At 48.3% G+C, this 24,941-nt stretch overlaps 1 protein-coding gene across 20 annotated transcripts in view; it reads right to left on the bottom strand.

The window, feature by feature from the left end:
- Trerf1 (transcriptional regulating factor 1) overlaps positions 1-24,941 on the bottom strand; it is a 219,557-nt gene that overhangs the window by 31,152 nt on the left and 163,464 nt on the right. For 9 of the 20 annotated variants that reach the window (XM_076915312.1, XM_076915316.1, XM_076915314.1 and 6 more), the window contains 8 exons: positions 12,478-14,263; positions 11,082-11,128; positions 9,765-9,918; positions 7,968-8,288; positions 4,212-4,596; positions 3,228-3,294; positions 1,024-1,163; positions 792-895 (listed from right to left, as the gene is read on the bottom strand). In XM_076915312.1, the coding sequence (XP_076771427.1) occupies positions 792-895; positions 1,024-1,163; positions 3,228-3,294; positions 4,212-4,596; positions 7,968-8,288; positions 9,765-9,918; positions 11,082-11,128; positions 12,478-13,917 (2,658 nt within the window). In that variant the 5' untranslated portion in view covers positions 13,918-14,263. The remainder of the gene's footprint in view (positions 1-791; positions 896-1,023; positions 1,164-3,227; positions 3,295-4,211; positions 4,597-7,967; positions 8,289-9,764; positions 9,919-11,081; positions 11,129-12,477; positions 14,264-24,941) is intronic. The other 11 variants (XM_076915319.1, XM_076915321.1, XM_034521598.2 and 8 more) reach the window with 7 other exon arrangements.

Raw genomic sequence — 24,941 nt, 5'->3', positions numbered from 1 at the left:
TACAGGGGATCTGATGCCCTCTTCTGGTCTCTACAGATACTGCACACAATTAACATTTATACATATAAAATAAAAATAAAGAAAAAAAGAAAGAAAATCCAGAACCCCCAGGCCACCCCACCATCTGATGAATCAGCACAAACACCTTAAGAACACGCCACAGTGACTTATGCATGTTTCTGAAGGTTCCAGAAGGGCACTGGTCTCAAAGGCAAGCACTCTAGACCACACATGAAGTATTGGCACATTTGTTTATTTATTTATTTATTTATTTGCATTTCCGTAAAATCTAAAAGCAGGAAACTGATTCTAGAACTAGGAAGAACCATGTCCTTCCTATAGAAGGGAAACTGAGGCTATTGATGGACTTATCTGGACAGAAGTGAAGGATGACAAGACAAATGGTCAGCTTTGACTCTTGGAAGATGGACCCATAGTTCTAGTGTAGGGACACTTGAGTGTCTCTAATGAAGGTCCCCAGTGTTCAGAACTATGTTAAAGGTGGGAAAGTTGAGCCACTTAAGGACCTAGAGAAGAGAGGCCTGGAGGCACTGAAGGTTGGCTGATTTCCACAGCAGGAAGGACCTTGAGGCCAGTTCTTGTTTTACTCAAGCTTTTCCTCAGCCTCCATCATAGTGCATGAAGTGAAATTCTCATTTCTAGAACACATCTACCCCTCGTTATAATTTAGTTACAGAGATGTCAGCAGGAGTCTGGGTGGAGCTTTCTTTGCAGGAGGCCTACTCACTGAGCTAATGCAGCCACAAAGCCCCCATTCCTAGCTTCCTTACCATCACGTCACCTTTGGCCTCAAAGAGAGAGTGCAAAGCAAATTCTGAATTGGTCCCTCCACCTGGCAGAGCACTGGAACAACACAAATTCAGAAGATTCTCCACTGTTGAGAATGAGAAGTCACTGTATCAGACATGTTCAGTATCATAAAACCCCATGCCCATTATGGGGCCAGACGTCCCTGCTAGAGAAGCCAGCCTCACCCACCCAGCCCCTCTGAAGTGCCAGTACCTTGTTGCTGGAGGGCCTGGTTTTCCAGCTCAGGCCACGGCTTCCATACCAGTGTGGCCTTGTGTGTGTCCTGAGCCAGGGCGGAGACGTCTTGCAGTTCTGGGATCTCTGCTTGGAATCTTAATCCAATGTTGATGCGTCTTTAATGAAAAGAAAAACAGTATGGTCTTCAGTGTGACAGCCTAGACCAGGGGCAACTGTCAGGAACTGCAAGCACCAGGGAAGCAGTTTCTTCTGCTAGAAGAATGCCAGAGCAGGGCCCTCCAAGTCCAGGCCTGGCCTTGTCACTGGCAAGCACAGCTTTAATGCTGGGTGTTGGGGTACATTGTGTGAAGGTGTGTCTCTGCACAGTCAATTGCTAATTTTATACCAGCAGAGAACTAAATACTGGCAAGATCTTGGTCTTGTTATTTTTATGGCCTATCACCGTGTCATATTTTGTAAATATTCTTTCTTCCTCATTTGCCTAACACAATCTAGAATTGTATCTGATTGGCTGTAATAAAGATCTGACGGACAGTAGCTGGCAGGAATCAGACAGGGGAGACTCATCCAGGAGACACAGAGGTGAACGGTCGGATCAGAGTGAAGCAGAGAGGTAGACCTGGCCACATGGTAGGATGTAGTGCCAGGATTAGTCGGTTAGAGTAGTTGGGAGACTGCCCAGCAAAAGGCTCAAGCTTTACAATATTAATAAGGTGCAGTGTCATTTATATTGCTGGTGGGTCCAAGTCAGGTCTGCTATAGTTGGGGACCTGGGTAGGGCAAGGGGCCAGTCTGAAACTTCTCAGTTTTCAGCCTTTCAGTGGAAACCAGAATGGAAGGACAGCTAATTCCAAGAGAAGATTGTCGAGGGCATGGCTAGAGCAAACCAAGGAGGGGGGCTAAGTGTGGGCACCAATGTAAAATATCTATCCCTTCCAGACCACTTTTACGTGGGTTGTGCCATCTAAGCTCACAATGACCTGGGATACAAATAAGACTGTAATTATGATTCCCATTCAAGGCACCAACAAAGGCCTCAAAAAACCGACTCAGTAAAAATCAAAGCTAGGATGTGTCAACTCAAGCTTTCTGATTCCAGACTCTACAAAGCTCCATTCCACGGCCTATTCTCTCTCTCTCTCTCTCTCTCTCTCTCTCTCTCTCTCTCTCTCTCTCTCTCTCTTCCCCCCCCTCTCTCTCTTGTTTTGTTTTTTTGAGACAGGGTTTCTCTGTATAGCCCTGGCTGTCTTAGAACTCACTCTGTAGACCAGGCTGGCCTCGAACTCAGAAATTCGCCTGCCTCTGCCTCCCAAGTGCTGGGATTAAAGGCTTGGGCCACCACCGCCCGGCTCTATGGCCTCTTTTCATTCATGAAAAGAATCATCTTTTCCTTCCATAGTAAAGTAGTGCCTCTTTACTGCCTTCTGTGGTTTTCAGTCACCCGTGACCAACTAACATTAGCTGGAATACTTAGATGGAATTAATATTGGAGGAAAATATTAAATGGGAAAAATCCAGAAATAAATAATTCTGTAAGCACTACTTTCATACCATTTTAAGTAATAGGATGAAATCGCAAGCCAAGCCACTTCTACCTGCCCCAGATGCCTATCTGTTAGTCAGCTGGGATCTATGTGGTCTATGATAGATAAATCCATAGTCTATCTACTGGGATAGACTATGTCTCAGTTATCAGACAGACAGTTACGGCACTGTAGTGCTAAAATGCAAGGCATGGTCCTATCAGAGGTTTCCGATACCCTCTGGAGGTCAAGCCGCCAGTGGGTGTATTAATACTGTACCTCCCACCAATCATGAAATGATTCAAATACTCAACATGCCCATTTGGAAGACTGGTCAAGAGTCACAGAGGGAACATGGGAAAAAGAACATTCAGAAGAATTCTCTTCTAGTTAAGCACCTTCAAGAGAGAGGCCGCAATGCCACTGGGGATATGAACGTGTACGTCTAGAGGCTGGCCTGTGGAGGTAGGGGTGCTAGATTGTCTGAATCTAGGGTTTCACACTTAGCCCTAAGTCTCTGAAGTACTAGCAGATACAAGCAGCTATAAGGAAACAGGAAGGAAGTCATGGTCCTACTGTTTTCACAACTCTCCCCCCTCAGTGGCCACTGAATATGGAAATACTGCCTTTCTAGAAGCTTCCAGACTTTTCCTTATCTGAGGTGTATGCTCTAAAGAATAATTGGCTGTTCCTTACGGTTCAACATCCACAGTCTGCTCTCCAGGTCCTGGGGTGACTGTCACATTACTGCCGTCGATGCTGCCTGAAACACAAACACCAGAGTTTACCAGACAACAACAAGGGAAAACGCCCCAAGAAATGAATACAGATGGAAGTTAGCTGACCAGTAATTAGCCAAGCAGCAGTAACAACAAGGCTCTTCTCCTACCCAACTCATATCAATTTCCGGAAGATTGGATAAACTCATGAGGTTCTTTTTCTTTCTATCTCTCTCCCCCCAGCCTTCAGCCCCCTGACAAGGTCTTCACGTGTAGCTCAGTGTGGTCTTGAACTTCCTATTCTCCAGTTTCAAGCCTCAGCCTCCCCAGTGCTCGGGAATCCGGGCCTTAAGATAACCATTTCCCACAGTGTGAGGAACAGCTGGCTGGCTAAGCTACATGGTTTCTAGGCAACCAGAAAGAAACCTAGCTACAAAGATCTCTCTTCTCCCTTAGGCCCCCTCAATATCTACTGAGGAGATGGGGTTTTCCTGTGTTGTTCAGGCTGTTCTTCAACCTCCCCCCATCCCTTCTGCCTCAGCTTCTATAGTAGTTGGGCTACACTAGAATATTACCTACAGGGTTCATGATTGATTTTTTTAAAGCACAGTAAATATTAAGATTTACTCTTGCTTATAATAACAGCTCCCATGTGTATCACCGCTAAATATTTATCTTAAGCATCTTTTTTTGACCAAAGCAGTCTTAGTGTGCACATTTCCCTTTTCTCTTTATCCCAAAGACACTCTGACTCGCTTCTCTCCTCAGACTGATTCCATTGAGTTACTAAATGCGATGCGAAGACATTAGGAACACCTCGCATCGTACGTGGAACACATAACGGATATTTCACAGAAATCCACGGGGTAAACTAGCCAGTTGAAAAAAGTGAGACTCCCCACCCACTCAGGGTAGTATCCAAACCGACAGGGGTGACACCAGGGGTTAAGGGACGACTCACTGGAACGGCACAGCAGCACGCGTGGCGTGGGCGTGAGGGGAGTGAGGGGCAGCTGGGGGTGCACTCCAGGGCCGTGGCCAGAGATGAGGACATTGCTGAAGAGTCCTGAGCCCTGGCGCACGGGGCTCAGCATGGGTGGCGGCGTGTAGGGGGGCAGTTCGTGGGCGGGGTCCAGGAGCAGGTGGTCCCCTAGGATGCGTGGGGACCGCAGCTGGCTCTGGTACAGGGTGGCCCCCGAGTAAGAGGTGGGGTTGGGGGTATAGGAAGAAGGCGGTGGTGGGATGAAGAGGGGCTCAGGCCGGTGCCGGAACTTCTTCTTCTCTGGTAGGGTCTTGAGGGGCTCCTCAACTTTGGCGGTGATGGGTGGATGTTTCCGGGGGATTTCCTAGGGTGAGAGGAACAGTTGGGATTCAAACTAGGACATCCCAGCCATTGTCCCCTTTCTAAGTACAGAACTGCTATCCTTGCCTTGGCCCCTTTTTGGCCAGGGATCTCGAAAGTTCTAAGGGGGTGGGGGAGAGGCTGCCTCCCTTCTGTTCGTCCCCTCCCACTCCCACCACATCGGCCTTGGGCTGGTTAGCAAAGAAAATCCGGAAGGTCTGAGAAGGGTAGGGTGGGTCCGCAAGAAGTGGTAAATTAAAACTCTGGCATATCACTGCATTTCCATCTGTCTTGAGTGGAACCCAGCAGAGTGGCTCTTTACTTCCCCCACTGCGCCTGCAGGGATAGATCACACATGTTCTAAGCAGGGGACAGAATCCTCTCTTCAGGGATGCAAGGCCCAAGGCTGAGGGGCAGGAAGAGGTTCGTGCCTAGCACAGGTTCCCCGAGCTGTCACCACGGCTCTACAGGGTTACTTGAGGCCGGGGCACAGTGGCCCACAATCCTCAAGGCCGTTTTAACGGGCTCCCCTGGAGCTGGAGCTGGTGACGCTCCCCTGCCACGCCCCTCTGAGGCTCCTCTGTAGCACTCCCATCGCCTCCTGCTTCCTGTCAGAAGAGCTAGGTTAGGTTATGGCGAGGAACCCAGCCTCGTCTGGGGGACCTGCCACACGGAGACACATATACTAGTAAGTCCACACATGCACGTCAAATAGAGAAGCAGGGTATGCCAAAGCCGGACGAAACAGACTTGGGTCGGGGGGTCAGCATCAACCCAGAAAAGCCGAGAGCTGGTGTGACAGCCACCCGGGATACCTGTGGAGAGGCTCTGAGGTGCTCAGGCACAGCTGCAGTGCCCAGCAGCTCTAGTGCCACAGTGGCGAGTGAAGACAGCAGCAAGGGGTGATGGGAAAGACCTTCATGGTCACATGACCAGCTGCCTCCAGGCCATGTGACCTGCCCCAGCTCCCCTCGGCTCTGGGCCCCCTCTCACCGGCCTGCCTTCGGTAGTGTGGGTTCTGCCTCTCCCCTCCCGCCGTCTACTTCTTCCTCAGCTCCCTGGTCTTCCGAGGTGGCATCCCAGCCTCTAGGAGAGACTCTTGGGGAGGCAGAAGTGATGGAGGAGGGGGAGAGGGGCTCCCGGCTTCAGCGTGGAGGCTGCCGAGGGAGCGCTAACGTGGTCTCCGTAGACCGGTACCCTCCAGCCTCCCTCCTTTCCTCAAGTAGGGGCGCCTCACAGCCGAGGCCCAGAAGAGACCCCGAGGAGCTAAGAGCCCGCTGAGGAGAATGTTTCGAAAAGGTGGCTTTGCCATCCCCACCCCTGACGGCGGAGCAAATCTGGAAACCTTTAAGGCCCGTTCCTGGGTCACTGAAGGTCATTTAAGAAATGTGGAGTTCTCGGTGGCCTCAACTCTGATCAGGAGCCTAAACATAGAGTTCAAAAAGTCCTTTTAAGGCTCTTTCTGGTGCCTCTATCTCTAAATAATGCTTTATCATCTCCCAGGCAAGGCTCTCTGAGCTACCTGGACCAGCGGCCCAACTCAGAATGTCAAACCACCCGGACTGTCACACTTGGGTCATGGTCTGATGGACTCTAGGGGGCAGAGTCAAACACTGAATTTTATAAAGCTCCTGCCCCTAGGGGAGGGAAAAGGCCACTGGTAAGTCCAACACTTTGGGGGAATCGGAGATTCTCAAGAGGGACATTTCAAGTTGGCTTTCTCCCAGAGCTGAGATTAGAATTTAGACCTCTTTCCTGAATTTTTAACTTTTTTTTTTTTTTTTTTTTTTTACATCAAGGGCTTGATTTCTGTTCTTTACTCATTCACTGAGCATGCTTCTGCTTCAGCTGCCTGCCAGCTGATGGTGTCTCTCTCCCCTGCATTAAACCCAAGCTCACCCCTTCCTACTTAGCCTACCCAGAACTCCCATAATGATTTCCTAAGGAAAAAAAAAAACAAAAAACAAAAAAACCCACCACCACGCTGCCTTGATAGCTGGACCCACCCACCTGGTATGCGGGTACATCTTGATTTATGATGGGGCTACAATCTGAATAGCCCATAATAAAGCAAAACTATTAAGTTTAAAAATGCAGTTAATGCACGTCACCCACAGAGCATCCTACCTCTGCAACTCAGGGCAAACACTCTGTAGACTTTCCCCTCCTGATCTAGCTGGCTGGGAGCAGCAACTCAAAGCCACTTCTCCGAATCGGGAGAGAAGGTTATGTTGTATACTTGTTCGTCACTAGCCTGGGAGAAGGCCAAGATCCAATTACTTGTATGTAAAGCTCAAAACTTGTAAGAGGAACCATTTTGGCAGAAGACATCTGTCTTTCCATCTTGCCACCTCCAGGGAATAGGTTTCTCCCTAACTTCTCTACTCACTGTCTTGAATGAGATGGGTGGCTGTAATCCCTGTGTGATTTCCAGGACAGATGCAGAGCCTCTCACACCTACCACACAGCTTCCTCAGGCGAGGTGTGTGTGTGTGTAGATAAGCTATCCTGTCTACGTCTGTTACTAGTCCCCTCTGGCCAGAATATGGAGGTGGTCCCTCAGCCTCTCTTCTGAGCCTCAATGTCACAAAAGAACCCAAAACAGTTCTTTTTCTGAATGTTTCAACCCTTAATGGCTCCTAGACTCCCAGAATGCACTCATTCTTTCAGGACACTTAAGACCCAACACAATACTCTGTGGGAAGAGACAAGTCTGGTATGGTCAACCATGGAGGTCATTATTTCCCCAGGGTAGAGAGCAGAAGAGGCAGAGAGAAGAGGAGAGGGTGCAAAGGCAAGGAGAATTTAACAGGGACTGAGAAACATGAATCACTTTGCTTTCCTGAGATTTGCGGGATCTGGCTCTCATTGGGCTTATTGGGGAAACTGTAATGGAACCGAGAACCCAGGGATTAAAGCAGGCGTGACAATGGCTGAAGCTATTGACCAGGTAGATCATCTAAGCCAATGATTTATCTACTTTCCATAGGTGCAATCATTCTAAGGTTTACCTCTTTGGCAGCTGGATCTGGGGAGACCCAAAGGTCTTGGGAAAGATCCAGGACAGGAAAACAGCTGTTTATTAGCTGAGATACTTTTCCTATCTTAGTAACTGGTAAGGTTATACTGATGGCTGCCAACTGGATTGTCATTTACATCCACACATGAGAACATGCCAGTCATCAGAACTGGATCTAGAACATCAGCCTGGAGCAGTAACAAGTATGGAGCGGATGGTCAAGTGCAGGTGGCCTGGAAGGCTTGAACCTGAGAGGGAGACTATATCAAGTAGCTCAGGCCAGTGAGCTGTCCTCATCTCCAAGAAAGCAAAGCAATGTCCCCACCCCAGGCAGGTGTGGCAGTGCAGCAACTCACAGCAGGCGCACAGGGGGCAGCCCCTTGGGGAGAGTGAGGGGGGGAGAGGGTCATCCTCACGAGCACAGGCATCTCGTCGTCCGACACCGAGCTGGCTGGCTTGTCTCTGGCCGAAGGGGTGGCAGCGACGCTGTTGGCGAACCCCTGAGAGCTGGGCTTGGGTGGCAGAAGCTTGACAGGGACAGACACGGGCATGACCATAGGCGTGAGGCGCTCTGCCTCAGGAGGGAGCTGCGGTGGCGGCGGAGGCGGAGGTGGCAGTGGCGGCTGGGGTTGAGGCTGAGGCTGAGGCTGAGGTGGTGGGGCCTTCTCTCCTTCCTCCTACACAGACAATAAAGGCTTTGATCCTGGCTGAAAGCAGCTCTCCCAAGGGGGATGGACTTGCTTTTCCTCAGAGGTTCCAGGACATCAGTGGTGGGGAACAGAAAACCACAGCTGGGTGGTTTCCTTCCTGTAACTCTGGGTCCCTGAACTACTTTTAAGGTATCACTTGTATATGAAAATATTAAAAAAAAAAAGTTGGTGGCTTTCATGGCTTTTTGAAGTAAAGGACAGGGATTGCCTATTCAGTCAAAACTAAACATGTGATTTTATGTAGTTTTCCATTCCTTGGGTCTCAGTTGACTCAGTGTGTAATGGAAACGATCACTGCAGCCTAAATTTTATTCAGGTTAGGAAACCACATTGAAAATGCTATGGCTATGTTTGTTTCTTTGAGACGGGTTCTCAATAGGTAGCCCAAACTCAGAATCCTCCTGCCTCAGTCTCCTGAGTGCTGGGATTACAGGTGTGTAATGCCACACCAGGCTGAAAACATACATTTTCCTTTTCTCCTTTTCTGTTTGTTTGTTTGTTTGTTTTGAGACAAGGGTCTTGCTATGTTGCCTTGGCTAGCCTTGAACTTGCCATGTAAACCAGGCTAGCCTCAACTTGCAGTGATCCTCCTGTCTCTCTACCTTGTGAGCACTGGGATTATAGGGGCATGAACCACGGCAACATACTATTTTTAAAATGTGAAGACAGGCTGGAGAGACAGTTAGAAGCACCGGCTGCACTTCCAGAGGCTCTGAGTTTAATTCCCAGCACCCACATGGCAGTTCACAACTGTCTGTTATCCAGTTCCAAGTGACCTGACACCCTCATGTAGACATGCATACAGGCAAAACACCAATACACATAAAATTTAAAAATTATTTTAAAAAAGTGAAGATAGACTCTTTTGTCTGGCACAGCCAGGAAATAGAGATGGAACAGTGAATCTCATAAATTCAATATTCAAAGAATTTTCAGAAAATTCTATGATTTTTTAACCGAACCCAAAGATGGTTTCTTATATGGCTATCCACCTGGAAAATCCTGAGGGTATTACAGGATCACTGGATCCTACCCACAACCAATCACTGCATGGATGGACGGAAATTCTGGCCAAGAGCTTGAGAATTGCATGCTTTTTCTTAGCCACTGACCACTGATCTCAGAGTGATCTCTTGAGTGCTTCAATGAGACTTTAGATTTCAACTTTACATTTGCATATGTATATACACTGTATTTACATATTTATAGATCTCACGTTGACATAGTTCCTTCTGCACCTTTCTCTAGGAACAGAGATGGGATTCCCTAAAGAGATTTCTAGCACTCTGCTTTTGACACTTGTCTAGGAAGCCAGGGAAGTGGAGACTGTGCCTCTCCTGGCACCACAAAAGGCACACATCCATCCCCCTGTCTCACTCCAACAGCAGCAAAGCAAAGCGAGCAGCACATGACCCGTGAAGGATGGGGTGGGTTCCTGCTGACCTGCTTGAGGCTGGGGGAGGCCCTCATTCCCCCGTGGGACCGCATGTGGCCGTTCAGGGCAGGCAGGCTTTTGAACTCCTTCAGGCAGATGGAGCATGTCAGCTTGTTCTTGGCATCAAACTGTTCCCCAAACACTCCTTTGGTTTGGCTGCTGCTGAAGGTTAGGGCCAGATGGAAAGGACATACACATTAGTGATGGGGAAACAAGAATTTATCACAAGGCATCAAACCTACAATGAAATCATTTTGTTTATCTAATCTACCATGGTCTGTGGCTTCAATATACACCAGATAACCAAGCCCAATGTTCAGATGGAAAAACTGAGGCTTAGAGGGAGCAAAAGCTTGCTTTAAAAAAATAAAAATTTAAATTATGTGTGTGTGTGTGTGTGTGTGTGTTGGGTCAGAGGAAAAGTTGGAGTCAGCTTTGTCCTTTTGTCATATAGATCCCAGGGTTCAAATTCAGGTCATTAGGCTTAGCACCTCTGCCTGGAAAGCCATCTCACTGATCTGTGAGGGCTTTCTCGTCTTTGAAAAAAAATGTGTGTGTGTGTGTGTGCACGAGTTGTGTTTCAGTTGCTTGTTTGTGTGTGCACTGTGTGTGCCTGGTACCTGGGGAGATTGAGACGAGGGCACCAGATCCCCTGGAGCTGGAGTTATAGGCAGCTGTGAGCCAACATGTGTGGGTGCTGGGACTCGAACTTCAGTCTACAGCAAAACCAGCAAGAGCTCTTTATGGCTAGGTCGTCTCTCCAGCAGAAAGGGCTTTCTTAAAATCATGTTGGACAAGACACATCCTCCATCATTCTAGACCTCCAGGCACTGGGGCTTTCTCATCCACAGCTTTAAACACCCACCCACCATGACCCTGAGAGAAGGAAGTGAGTTCTGTACCGTTCACCGTGACACACCCAAAACTCATCTCTGAGCCCGGTACACAGAAGGCACCCAGTAAGTCCCCAGTGGCTGAACTGATAAAGAACAGAACACACAGCAGCCAAACGTGTGCACCTTCTTACTCTATGTGGACTCCTTGCTCTATGTGTCCCTTCAGAGAGCAAACCCAGCTTTCTCATCTCTAAAATGAGAGGAGCAGCAGCGGAGATCATGGAGGACTTGCAATTGACAGGTGCCTGACAGCAATGCCTGCCTTACTGGTATTTTCTCCGTGTAACACACAGGTTGGGTGCTCAAACACAGCTGCTACTGCTTTCCTTATGCTTTCCTTGGAACTTTAACCTTGGATTTAGAAGTGAGTTATTTACGCAACCCAAGAAACCCCCCAGCCTCCCAAGTACTCCAAATCTTTGATCATACCTTGATTCCGGGGATCCAGGCTGGCCTCTACCATCAGGTAAGTGCATCTAATTTTTAGAAACAGGGCACCGAAAGAAAACAAGAAAAGAATAAAAACAAACATGTATTTCTAAAGGGGAGGAATCTCAAGTTGTCTGAACACCAGGATCTAGCCTTCCAGAACTTTCTCTGACCATGAGTACCCCAACATGTCTACTCATGCCTGTGTTTGGCATCTGGTTTCTTCCCACTACTCCCTGAACTCACAGCTGACGCCAGCCCCAAGCCTTCTGGGACGCATCTCCTTCTACCCTTCTTATTCTGTTTGTATCTAGTCTGCATTTATAGGGTCCATCCCCACAAAGAGAGGGAATGGGTGGTACAGCATCATTTCAGGAGACCTGATAGCATCAAAACCAACCAAACAAGAACTTCATGTATATGACTGCATGTATGGCGTGTTTGTGTATGTGATTGCATGTATGGCGTGTATAGAAGTGGTGTGGGCCTCGGGTAGGGACCATCCATGTGCACAGTGTTTGTGCAGAAGTCACAGGACAATCTGTGTCTTGGGGATAATCTCAGGACCAAGTTTCAGTAGAGGTGAGATGTCCCCACTCTGTGGTTCTCTTGCCTCTGACATAGACACTGTACATGTGTGTATATTTGTATGTGTGCAGGTGCATGTGGTTATGTATGTACATGTGGGCATGCGAGTGAAGGCTAGAGGTTAGGATACCCTTGGCTATTGTTCCCCAGGCACTGTCCACATCAACATTTTTATTATCTATCTATCTATCTATCTATCTATCTATCTATCTATCTATCTTTTATGTGTGTGTGTGTGTTGCCACAACATGTGTTTGGAAGTGAACAGACAACTTGTGGGGGTCAGTACTCTCCTCAGTCCTGGGGGCGAAACTCAGGCCTCCAGCTGAGGTAACAAGTGCTTTTCCCACTGATCCATCATGGCCGCCCAACCTGATAGTTTTGAGACAGGGTTTCCTACTAGCCCAGAGCTCTATGAGTAAGCTAGCTTGGCTGGCAGGGAGCCCGAGGGATCCTCTGGTCTCTGCCTCCCCAGTGCTGGGATTACAAGCACTTGATGCCAAGCCCTGCATCCTATGATTGAACTGAGCCAACCCTCTGGCCCCTGGCCTTGATCATTACATTAACCGTTTCAGACATACTACAATATTTTGGCCATCTCTTTAGTAAGGTGACAAATCCCCAGGGTCAAAGACTGAATCCAAATTGATTCTGTATTCCAAGAGTCTGGCACAGACGTAGAGCAACCTTTGTGAGATGTATAAAGAATGAAAAGGATGAGGATTGCAGGCAGCATTGGGGCATTACAGAAACTCTAGCCCGGCTGAGTCTGTCGTACATGCAGATATGCGGACAAACTTTGAGATACCTGGGGCCACATTGCACTGGGAGATGGCTGTTGATGCTGAGATCCCATGTTGTTGAGGTGGATCCCACTGGGGGACAGGAGCGGTTGGTGAGGAAGGGTACTAGTGACCCGGGTCATTTCTGAGCTTGCTGGATCTGCCACCCCTGTATCAGGAGGTCCCATGTCCCCATGGGAACTCAGCATAGCCGGGGTCTGTCTGTCACTAGAATACGTCTTCAACTGACTGTCTTCACGCTGCTGGTGCTGGGACAGGTGGCTCTGCTGGTAGAGGGGGTGGCTATAGGGCTGCTGAGGCTCCTGATAGTAATACTGAGGCATGGAGCCCAGCTGGATCAGCTGGACAGCATGTGCCTGCTCCGGGGTATACTGATGAGGGTCCCTGTGGTACGAAGGGGGCTGCAGGTGCATGGGTGGCTGCTGCTGCTCTTGCAAGTGTTGCATCATGGGTTGGGGCTGATAATACTGAGGTATCTGCAGTGAACTCTGCCGCTGCTGCAGCTGGAGCTGCTGCTGCTGCTGCTGCTGCTGCTGAGGCGGTGAGGGGCGAATCTGCTGCTGCTGCTGCTGCTGCATCTCCTGCATGGAGATCCTCTGCAGTCCGGCTTGCTGTTGCTGAGGCGTTGGCTGTGGGTAATACTGGTGCTGCTGCAACGGCTGCATATGGCTGGACAGCACCTGAGAGGCTTGCAGTGGCTGTCCTCCTTGCATGGACATCTGGGCCAGGGGCTGCTGGTAGTCATAATAAAGATGTCCTTGGGGAGCGTGCTGCCCGACTGGAAGGGCTGGCTTGGGCAGTCCACCTGTGAAACCAGGGTGAGGCTGCTGGGGCACCTGCTGGTAGCGGGAAGCTATAGCCGATGCTGAGGGCTCCACAGGCTTCTGAGATAACAGCTGACGGAGGGCACTGTCAGAGGCTCCATCCATCACTGCTGACTGGGTGTGCAGCACCTGGGCCATATTGTTGACCTGAATCCGCAGGTTCTGGTTGGCAAACACCTGGGTGAAAGAGTCCAGCTTGTGCAAAACACCACTGGTGAGTTTCTGGGTCCGGATCTCGCTGGCCTGGGAATAAGTGTATTGGTAGCCATCAGTGGGCTCCACCTGGGCCGGTGGCCCCCACATCATGTTTGAGTTGGCCAAGTTGCTACGAAGCTGGACGTGGTTCCCAGGCCCTGCATGGCTTCCCCATCCTCCCTGCCTGGAGGTATCCATTTGGCCAAGGTTTTTGGAGCCAATCGGCAAGCCGAGACCATCCCGAGTATCTTGAGGGAAGTGAGGAGAGATGGGTGAGGCCTGCGGGGCGTCCATTCCAGCCCCGGAGATTGTATTCCCATAGCTGTGGTTCAGCCCGCTGTGGACACCAAGGGGTGGCTGTTGATAGAATAGGTTCTCACCACTGTGGGCCACGTGATTGGTCTTGTACAGTTGCTGGTCCCCCATGATGCCCTCCTTGCTTATGAATGTTCAGCCACAAAACCAAAACCAAAAAAACAAAACAAAAAACAAAAAAAACAAAAAAAACCAAAAAAACCAAAAACCAAAAACAAAACAAAAAAAACAAAAACAAAAAAAGAGGAAATAAAGAAAATCCAAAAAAATCTTGAAACCCTGAGAAGATGAGAGAAAGCGTCCACCCTACTCCACGGCTGACATGTCTGTGAGGGTGGCTGGAGGCAGTGGTCCTTGTTGGCTTGAACCAGTCATCAGCAGAGCCGAAGTGCCTACATCCTCACCCAGGCTGAGGTACGGACCAGACACCACCGTGGTGGGTGAACGTCCTTCACACCTGGAAGACAGGATGCAAAGGACAAAATTTATTTCCCTGGATGTTTCTTGGCAAGCCATTATCACGAATATTGTGGTCATTAGTAAAAGATAAACCACTTGCTGTTAAGCCTGGTGACCTCAGTTCAAATCCAGGGGCCCACATGGTGGAAGGATCGACCTGACTTCTGACAACTGTACTCTGACCTCCATGGGAGTGCCATGGTGTGTGTGGTGTGTATACTCACCCAAAGGAGTGTAAGTGTCTGAGTATGTGCAGGTAGAGGATGACTTCTAGCATCCTGCCCAATCAATTCCCACCTTACTCCAGGGTGTCTCAATGAACCTTATGATAGATTAGTTAGTACCCAGCAAGCACCCACACTCCTCTTCTGTAGGCCGCTCTCACTGCTGGAGTTATAGCCACAGACAGGCACACTCAGCTTTTTACACAGGTGCTGGGGATTTGAACTCAGGTCCCTGTGTTTGTGTAGCAAATGGTCCACCTCCCAGCCTTCTCTCTATCATTCCAGTTCTTCTGTCGTTTTCAGACTGGGCTGTGAATCTCTGGGAGTACAGGAGAGCTTTGCAGACCCAGCACACGCATTGTAGACTCTAAAAGCAAGAGTTCTCAGGTTCCTGAGCTCCCACAGAAGTACTTTTCTAGAACAGGGGGATGAGAGACGTACACGTGGTCCTTTTCCATCTGCTCCCCTCTTTTATAAAAAGGAAGGTAAACCTCTCACCTGTTCCAGTGCAGATGCCAACTGGATTCATAATTTGCTTGCAATTTATTTATTTATTTATTTATTTATTTATTTAGTGTATGTGTGTGTGTGTGTGTGTGTGTGTGTGTGTGTGTGTACATACACTTGTGAGCGTTCAAGTGTTCATATGCCACAGCACATGTGGAAGTCAGAGGACAGCTTGTGGAAGTCAGCTCCCTCCCTCCACCCTGTGGGTTCTAGGAATCAAACTTGGATCATTGAGCTTGGCAGCAAGCTCCTGTACCTGCTGAGAAATCTCATTGGCCTTCTTGTTTCTAACCCCTTTCTCAGTAAGTTCTATGGGGCTGGAGAGGCGACTCAGTGATTAAACATCACTTCCTGTTCTTGTAGAAGACCTGAGTTCACTTCCCAGCACCCAAGTCGGGACACTCACAACCTCCGGTAACCCCATCTCCAGGGGGATTTGATGCCCTTTTCTAGCTTCTTAGGGTATTTGAACACATGAACACACACACCAAAAATAAATCTTGAAAAACAAACTGAAAGTTCTACAGCTGTTCGAAGTTGTCTTCTGACCCTGACGCCCACGCCATGGTATACACACTCATTCCCAATCACACTCAAACACTAATAGAAATAAAACTTAAAAGGAAGTTCAAATATAAGGAATCATGCCAATTTGGGGTGAGGGATCATGATGTGATATTTGGTGTAGAATTCAGAAGCAGATCTTGCTTTAAGAATATGTATATTTGACAGAATGGCTCAATGGTCACATGCACAATGACAATGCGGCTGGATTCCTGGAACCATACACGTGTGTGTGTGTGTGTGTGTGTGTGTGTGTGTGTGTGTGTTGTGTGTGTGTGTGTGTGTGTGTGTGTGTTGTGTGTGTGTGTTGTATGTGTGTGTGTGTGTTGTATGTGTGTGTGTGTTGTGTGTATATACTGTGTAAGTTCCTATGTGTGCAGTGCCTGCTGAGGCCAGGGAGCACTGGGTCTTCTGGAGCAGGAGATATAAATGCCTGATGTGGGTGCTGGGAACTGAACCTGGGTCCCCTGGAAGACCAGCAAGTGCTCTTGATCATGGAACCTTTTCTCCAGTTCTGAGGTTTCCCTGGTTTTTATTTTGTCTTAAGATAAAACTCTGTGTTCTTCCTATCAAGAATGAACAATGGTTTTATGTCTGGATAGATGGAAAAGGCTGGTCCGCTTGCATACTAGCAATAAATAATCTTCTTAGATTATTTTTAAATTATTTCTTTATATCTTCATGTGTGTTTATGAATGTGTTTATGGAGGCCAGAAGGTGTCAGATGCCCTGGGGCTGGAGTAACTGGATGTTATCATTCCCTGACTATGGGTGCTGGGAACTGAGCTAATTTTCTGGGAGAACAGACATGGCTCTTAACCAGTGAGCTGTCTCCCCACGGTTTCACGTAGCCCAAGCTAGCCTTGAGCTTGTTGTGTAGCTGAGGATTACCTTTAGCTCCTGACTCTCTTGATTCTGTTTCCTAACTGTTGGGATTGCAGGACTGGGGACCCCAGCTTTATACAGTGTTGGGGATCAAACCCAGGGCCTGATGCAGGCGAAACAAACTATCAACTGAACATCACGCCAGCCCAGTGAGAAGTTTATTTTTATAAAAAGTTATTCAGTACCACTGTCTTGAGGTACATTTTCGATATAATTTTACTTTTTCTGTTTATTATTTACCTGTGGACTGACCAATTGTGCACTATTAAAATTATAGAACTCAAACCAGAAGAAAGTTTAATATAGACTCATGATTCCGAAGCTGAACAATGTCAACTTTATATAAAATTGTTACAGACAAATAGGACGGGAACTCAAACGAAAAAGCATTAAACCTAAGAATATACTATGTATAGAATTCCTGGGGGACATGAAATATAAATAAAGTTTCAAGGAATAACGGAAGACACAATACCTGTGTCTGTATGTGGTGTGTGTGTGTGTGTGTGTGTGTGTTTTAAATGAGTAATGGGTGGGTATTGAATGGTTAGGGTGTTTAGGTTCCATGGGATACATTTAGAAGTGATGTCATAGTTCCACTTAAAATATCAATATTTATAATATCCTGAACATCACACTGGCAAATACGATAAAAACCATGGATGTAAACTTGAATGTGAGCTGGGGGGTGAAGAGTTTTACCAAAACTAAGCTGGGCGTGGTGACACATGCCTGTAATTCCAGCACTCAGAGCCAGGAGGATCCCGGGGGGGGGGGGGGAGGGAAACAAAGGCCATTCTGGACTCCATAAGATCCCGCCTCAAAAGTCGAAGACAAAGGAGTTTCACAAACTTATTTCAGGGAGGATTTTTTATAAGCAAAAACATCTGGAGTTGACCCTGAATTTGAGGCGGTGTGGAAAATGAGGGGCAGTCCCTGACTACTCAGAAGTTGCACAAGGGTACTAAGAACAGGGGTGACATGTTCCAGAAGCAGCATCCATCACTGCTCAAAAGAAGGCCCACACCACAGGGAGCTGGATAGGAGTTTACAGCCAGTGCTTCTTGCCCAGTCTCACTGTAATGGTTAGTTCTAGCTGTCAACTTGACACAACCTAGAGTTACCTGGGAGGAACGAGTCAGTACAGGACCACCTACATTGGGCTGGCTGTGGACATCTCTATGGAGGTTTAGCTTAATTAATAGGTGTGGGAGACCCAGCCCACTATGGGTAGTATCATTCCTTAAGCCAGGGCTTCTGAACTGCATAAGCAAAGAGAAGTCAAGCCGAGCACAATCATGCCAGAATGAGCAAGCATACATGCATTCATTTCTTTCTGCTTAACTGTGGATGCGACGTGACGAGCTATCTCAGGCTCCTGCTGCTGAGACTTATCCACAGTGATGGACTACAGTCTGGAATTGTGAACTAAACTTAGTTCCCTTCTCTCAAAGTTGCTCATTTTTTTTCCTTATTTTTATTTTATGTGTATTTTATGCTTTCCCTACATGCACGTTTGAGCACCGTGTGTGTGGTACCTGTGGAGGCCAGAAGGTGGTACTGGATCCTTTGGGACTGGAATTACATACAGATGGTTGTGAACAGCGATATGGTTGCTGGGAATCAAGAAGGGTCCTCTAGAAGGGCAGCCGGTGTTCTTAACCACTGAACCATCTCTCCGGGACTCATGACTTACTTATTGTCAGGGGGTGGGGGGTGTATTTTATCCCAGCAGCAGAAATGAAACTGAAACACATCTCAAAACAGAAACTGCCTTTTATCAAGGAATCCAGCTCTGACCAGGGACGGACGTGCATCAACCAGAAAGCATCTGTCTAGCTGCATTCAGGTGAAGGCCTGAACCCACGTGAGAGTAAGCATGGAGAGGGAGAGACAGGAGAAACAGGCCCTGCAATGCTCTGTCCTTCAGAGCCTGGTATCCAAGTGTGAGGAGACACTCTGTCTTTCCCTCTAGCTCTCTCAGAGAAGCCCTACCTGCCCAGTTCTCAGGGGCTGAGCTCTTGGACAGCTGTCCACCACTGCCATGTTCAAGGCAACTCAACTGTCACAGATTACAGATTGGCCAGTCTTTCAAGGATCCTTGTCATCAAACCTGATGTCCTCTGTCCCACAACAGGATCTTGGCACATGCTGTCCCCCTGTGATGGTTTAAGTATGCCTAGGATAGGGAGTGGCACTACTTGGAGGTGTGGCCCTGTTGCAGTAGGTGTGTCACTGTGGGTGTGGGCTTTAAAACTCTCATCCTAGCTGCTTTGAAGTCAATCTTCTCCTAGCAGCCTTCAGATGAAGATGCAGAACTCTCAGCTCCTCCTGCACCATGCCTGCCTGGATGCTGCCAAGCTCCCACCTTGATGATAACAGACTGAACCTCTGAACCTGTCAGCCAGCCCCAATTAAACATTGTCCTTTATAAGAGTTGCCATGGTCATGGTGTCTGTTCACAGCAGTAAAACCCTAAGACAGGCCCCATATGAAGAGCTAGCTATCCCCCTCCTCAGCCCTTCTCCAACACGCCAATGTACCGGGCCACTTTCAGTTCTGAATTCAAACTACACATCCCTAGGGAGTCCAGCCTGATTCCAACCCCAAATATAACTAAGGTTCTATTATTTCTTTTAAAAAAATTAATTATTGACATGTCTGTATCTTTGTGTGTTCCTACAGAGGCCATAAGAGGGCGCTGCATTCCCTGGAGCTGGAGCATAGGCACCTGCTCAGTCAGTGTGAGTGCTGGGAACTAAACTCAGGACTTCAAGAAGAGCAGCAAGCTGTTAATGGCTGAGGCATTCTCCAGCCCTTAATTCCTTGATCACACTTTATCTTAAAACTGTTTTCCATCATACTGCCTCTTTCTCCCTTAACCAACCTCCACACTTCACAAGCTTCTCCTAACAGCTTTGCTGTTACTGTTGTTTGTTTGTTTTTGAGACAGGGTCTCATGTAACCCAGGTTGGCCTTGAACTCCTTATGTAGCCCATAATGTCCATGAGCTTCCAGCCCTGGTGCCACCATGACTGGTTTATGCTGTGCTGTGGAATCGAACCCAGGGCCGCACATATACAAGAAAAGCAGTCAGTCTACGGTCTGAGCCACATCCCCAGCCTCCTCTTTATACTCCCTTTAAGCGATGATTTGTGTCCAAAGGAAGGCTCAACGGTTAAGAATGGCTACACCTCTTACAAAAGACCCACAGCCTGCTCTCAGCGCTCACAGTAGGCGTCTCCCAAACACCTGCAACTACAGCCCCAGTGGCATCGGATATTGGATGCCTCTGGCTACCCCGGGCCCCTGCATTCATTATGTCCACAAACTCATACATAGATACACACATAATTAAAATTAAAATTTAATTTATGGTATGTGATATGTGCTCTGTGTGTGTGTGTATGTGTGTGTGGTGTGATGATGTCACAGGGTCCATGTGGAGACTGGAGGACAACTTTGTGGATGTTTCTTCTACCTTTGTGAGTACTCAGGGGGATAGAACTCAAGCCATCAGGCTTGTAGAGCAAGCCCTTCCCCCTGAACACCATGTCTGCCACACTTTCTTAATTCCATGCCCATTTCTCTGGTTTCACCCCTGTCATCCCGGGTAAGACACAGTATCTGTTTTCGGGACGATTGCAGCAGTCTGCAACTTGCCTGCAGACCCCTGACCTTTAATTCCATTCTAGTCTTTCATATAGATAGCAGCCAAATAGACTTTAAAAATCCATCTCCCCATCCCACAATGTAAACAGATGTCTTTATGCTCCTAGTTAAAAATCACAACTGCTAACTAGGCCACCAGGCTCCGCACTATTTCCGAAGGGCCTTTGCACACACTACTCACAACCGGAAAACTCGTCTCTCTCCTCCTTTCTATAGTCTAGTCCTTGTTATCTCTGAAATTTTAGCTCAGCTTAACCCTTTTTAAGAAAGCTCGCCTTGCCCCACCTTCATAGCCAACATCAGACCCTTTCTTGTTTATCCACAGAAAACCATCCTCCTATTTTAAACTGTGCCAATGAACAAGAGAAACCATGTAATCCGGCCTCCCAGAGAGGTTGAGAGGTTGAGCAGATGTTACAACAGACAGATCTCACTATGGACAAACAGGACATAAACAGGAGAAGGGGACCAGAAGAATGTTCCAGAGAAGGAAACATCATAAATGAAACCATGGAACCAGCTGAGGGGTCCATACTAAGGCACCTCATCCTCATCAGGAGCTCCCCCAATAGGGCAGGTGAAATGGCTCAGAGGGTAAAGGTGCTTGCTGCCAAGCCTGTCAACCTGAGTTCAATCCTGGGACCAGCATGGTAGAATAAGAGCACTGACTCCCACAGGAACACGCATGCACAAGCACACTAATAAATAAAATGCAACTTAAAAAAAGAAAAAGTACTGAATGGCTGTTCATAGACCCGTTCATAGCACCCACGTGGCGGCACACAACTGTAACCCCAGTTCCAGGGGGATCCAATATCCTCAATCTAGCCTCTTGGGGAACCAGGCACACATGGTACACATACATGCATGCAGGCAAATGCCCGGGCCTGTGTCGCCCACCACACATCCGGCAAGGGATGAAAGCTGGATCATGTCACTCCCGTTGCTGTGTGAAGTCCTTCCTGCACACTGGAGAAAGAAGGATGGCTCTTAGGAAATCCAGAGCAGGACTGTAGCTTGTTCATGAGCACGGGCCCTAGGTAGACCTCTAGTGAGTTCTCAGCTCCAGGGATGCCAGCGGCATCAGTACCAGCTGTGCTTTGCCTACACACAGACCCAAAACTCAGAAGCTTTGGGCAGGCCATCGTTGTCTACGTCCTTTTTGTTGTCAGAGTATCAGGTAGCTCAGGCTGGTCTTAGACTTGCTGTATAGCTAAGGATCTTGAACGCTATCATGGTTTGAACATACTTGGCCCATACGGAGTGGTACTGATAGGAGGTGTGGCCTTGTTGGAGGAAGTTGGGGTGGGCTTTGGAGGGCTCCTCCTATGCTCAGGTTCCACCCACTGCAGAAGAGCACTTCCTCCTAGCTGCCTGAGGATGCCAGTCTTCCGTTTGCCTTCAGAACAACATGTAGAACTCTCAGCTCTTCCAGTGCTATGTCTGCCTGGATGCCACCTTGATGATAATGGACTGAACCTCTCCTGTAAGCCAGCCCCAATTAATTGTTCTCCTTTATAAAGTTGCCTTGGTTATGGTGTCTCTTCACAGCAATAAAACGTTAGAAAATGGAAAGTTTGTCTTAAGACATACTCCTTACCTTTTGCCCCTACCTTCCGTGGTGGCTGGCAGTCTGTGTCTTACTGAGCCTTCCTGGGGTGTCTCCTGTATGCTCAAGCTGTGTCACACACAGTCTTAGGGATCAATATAACATAGGTGGAGAAACCAAGACCCAGACGTGTGCCCTCTGAGACTGGAACAACTACCATGAACCATTTGCTCAACTAAGAGAGGACAATGTCTTCCTCATACAGCACAGGGAGAGTGTGGTGACATGCCAGTCACTTTGCATATAATCTGCATATTTGTCTGAATGTCTATTCACACATGGTTCAAAGCTAAAAGGTGAAAAGCAACAGACAGAAATGTACAAACAATCCCAAACGAATACTTGAAAGATAAAGTGACAATCCGTAGCAAATTTCAAAAAGAGACAGTTTATGAGGAGCCCGAAGAGCCCCTCCTGCCTGACCCCAGCTGCCCATACCCTTCCTGGAACAAGCAGGCTCTTACACATCCTGAGGACAGCTGTCCATAGTCCCACTAACACAAATGGTCGCATGTAAGGCCCCCAGTCAGCATCTTGCCAAACTGCCTGCCACTTGACACACATCACTGAAACACCCAGAAGCCATTGATCACACTGGCTTGTCACTGTGCGGAGCTGCTGACGTGCCGAGGATGAGGATGCCACCTTCTTCCTTTTTTTTTTTTTGTTTAATTACTCTTAGTGTTGTTCCCTGTATCGCTTTTGTTGCTTTATTACTTTCCTAATGAGGTAACAGCTTTGCCCATGGTGTGCATAGCCTCCTGGGTAATTGGCACCAGAAGCGTTTGAAACACACCAGAGACACCACTGCCTTCCCATTTATGCACTCACTTCCCTATGAGACCCAGGCACTCCAGAATGAGCCTGGTAAATAAATGGCCACTCAGAACTCAGCTCCTCCCCCACACTCCCCTACAGGCGTGAGCCTGTCGTTCATGCCACAAGACTCTGGGATAGATAATCTGTGGCCCCTGTGCCAGGCACCAGGAGGCATCTTGTGTCCCTGTCACTGGGTCCTCACACGTGCTCAGCGAACACTTGTAGAAATTAAATACTGAGCCAGGCAAATAGCCACACCTATTGTGGGTCAATTCAGGCCTCTGACATGGGCCGAGAAACACGTCTAGGGCCCCAACACACTGGGTTCATGGAGTGGTATAGATCAGAGCAAGGCTCTGCAGAGCCTCGTAGGAGCTGGCACACTTACACAGAGAGGACCAGCACTGTGGTCTGGGTACTGTGCGGTCTGTTATAACTGTGCTGACTGGCTGGGTGTCAGCATGCTCTAACACAGCCCAGTCAAGGCTCTAGGTCTCATGAGGCTTATGTTTATGGAAGCTGGAACTGAAATTCCCTCTAATTTTCTTATGGCAAGGAAAAGTTGATTCAGATAGGATCTTTTTTGAGCCTGGCTGCCCTCAAACTTGAGGCATAGACCAGGTTGGCCTCAAACTCACAGAGATCTGCTTGCATCTGCCTCATGAGGGCTGGGATTAAAGTTGTGTCCAGCAGCTTCTTTTGTATAAGACAGGGACTATAGCAGAAGTTGACCTCAACTGAATTCTGGGATTGCAGCACCATGCCCCATTTATGTGGGACAGACCACGGGAGTGTACACCAGACAAGCACCTCACCAACTGAGTTACAGCTCTAGCTATCCATCCTCCCTTCTCAAACCTTCTTATTACTCTTTTTGTCTTCCATTACAAAGCCTCCTTATGGGGCTGAAGAGATGGCTCAGTGGGTAAGAGGACTTGTCTGTACAGGGATGAGGACTTGAGTTCAGATCCCAGCACTCATGAAAAATGCCGGTGTGGCGACCACATATAGGGGTGGAGCAAGAAGACCGTGATGGCTTGCCAGCAATGCTCCAGGCTCAGGGAGCATTTTTATTCTCAAAGGAATAAAGTGGAAAGCCATAGAGCAGGATGTGTAATGGTGTTCTCTGGCTGCCATATTCATGCATGCATACATGTGCACACACACACATCTCCTTAGCTAACTGACGGCACAGGAATAGATATGGCAACCCTGCCACGGTCTGGCCCTCGACTCCAGCGTTGAAGTCCTCCCTGACCCCCCAGCTTGGGACATGAGGATATAGGGGTGCAATCTGTGAGGAGGACACCTGTCTTGGGGGCAGCATTTGAGCCAGAGAGACAGTCAGGCACAAGTAGGGAGGAAGTTGACTTTGGCTGAAGTCTCTGTAGAACTTGTTTGCTAACACCCGTTCCTGCCAAACCACCACCTACTACTGTTTAAGGAAGAAAATCCAGGAGGCCTCTTCTTGTTCCAGCCAGGCCACCGTTTAGAGACTGTACAGCTCCCCAAAGTCGTTGGCTTATGCTTTAGGCAAAGCTTCCTGCTGGCTTTCAAGGATGCTTAACTCAGATCCCTCTGGGATGCCCCCTCCCTCCCTCTCCCTTCAGGAGGCAGCAGCTACAGTGTGGGCTCCTGCTCCACTTTTGAGCAGTGGATGTCACTGTCCTAAATGCTTTCTGATTAGTCTCTTAAATAGTGCCGGAGGGCATTTTACAATCCAGTAACCCGATTATAGAGATGTTCTGCCAATAATGGTGGTTAGTCTCTAAGTCTTCCCAGCACACAAATCTGGCATGAGTGTCTTCCTTCCTGACCCTGCTCCTCTTCTCCCAGGGTTTGAGGCTCGATCCCAGGCACTGGAGAATCTCTTAGTGGCTCTGAGGGACATTGATTTCTCTACCCTCTAGTGCGGTGACATCATTGCCCCTCTGAAGCCTCAGGAATTAGCCAGGAGCCTGACCATCAGCCTGGGAACCTGAAAAGCAGACAGATTGGGTGCTGCTTCCTGGCTCTATTTGGATGTGGAGACTCCTGATCTTCACTGTCAAAGCGAATTTTCCTCTGGATAGCCCCTTACAAGGGTCGCTGACACTTGCTAACAGTAGTGGAGTATGTTTGTAATCCTAGTACTTGGGAGGCCGAGGCATGGGGACCAAGGGTTTGAGGCCATCCTTGGCTATACATTGAGTTGAAGGCTAGCCAGGAGGAAATGAACTCCTCTATCAAATCTCAAACCAATGGGTTACAGAGATGCTCAGTGGGGGAGCGCTTACTGTACAAATATGAAGGCCTGAGCTGGGATCCCTGGCACCCACATAAAAGTTCTCTATGGTGGCTCAGGATGGCAACTCCAATGCTGGGGTCGGGGTAAGAGAGCAGAATACCCCTGGGGC

This window comes from Arvicanthis niloticus, chromosome 17 (assembly GCF_011762505.2).
Source record: "Arvicanthis niloticus isolate mArvNil1 chromosome 17, mArvNil1.pat.X, whole genome shotgun sequence".
NCBI lineage: Eukaryota > Metazoa > Chordata > Mammalia > Rodentia > Muridae > Arvicanthis > Arvicanthis niloticus.
The sequence above is the reverse complement of the archived record's forward strand: the minus strand, read 5'-3'. Positions and strand labels throughout refer to the sequence as shown.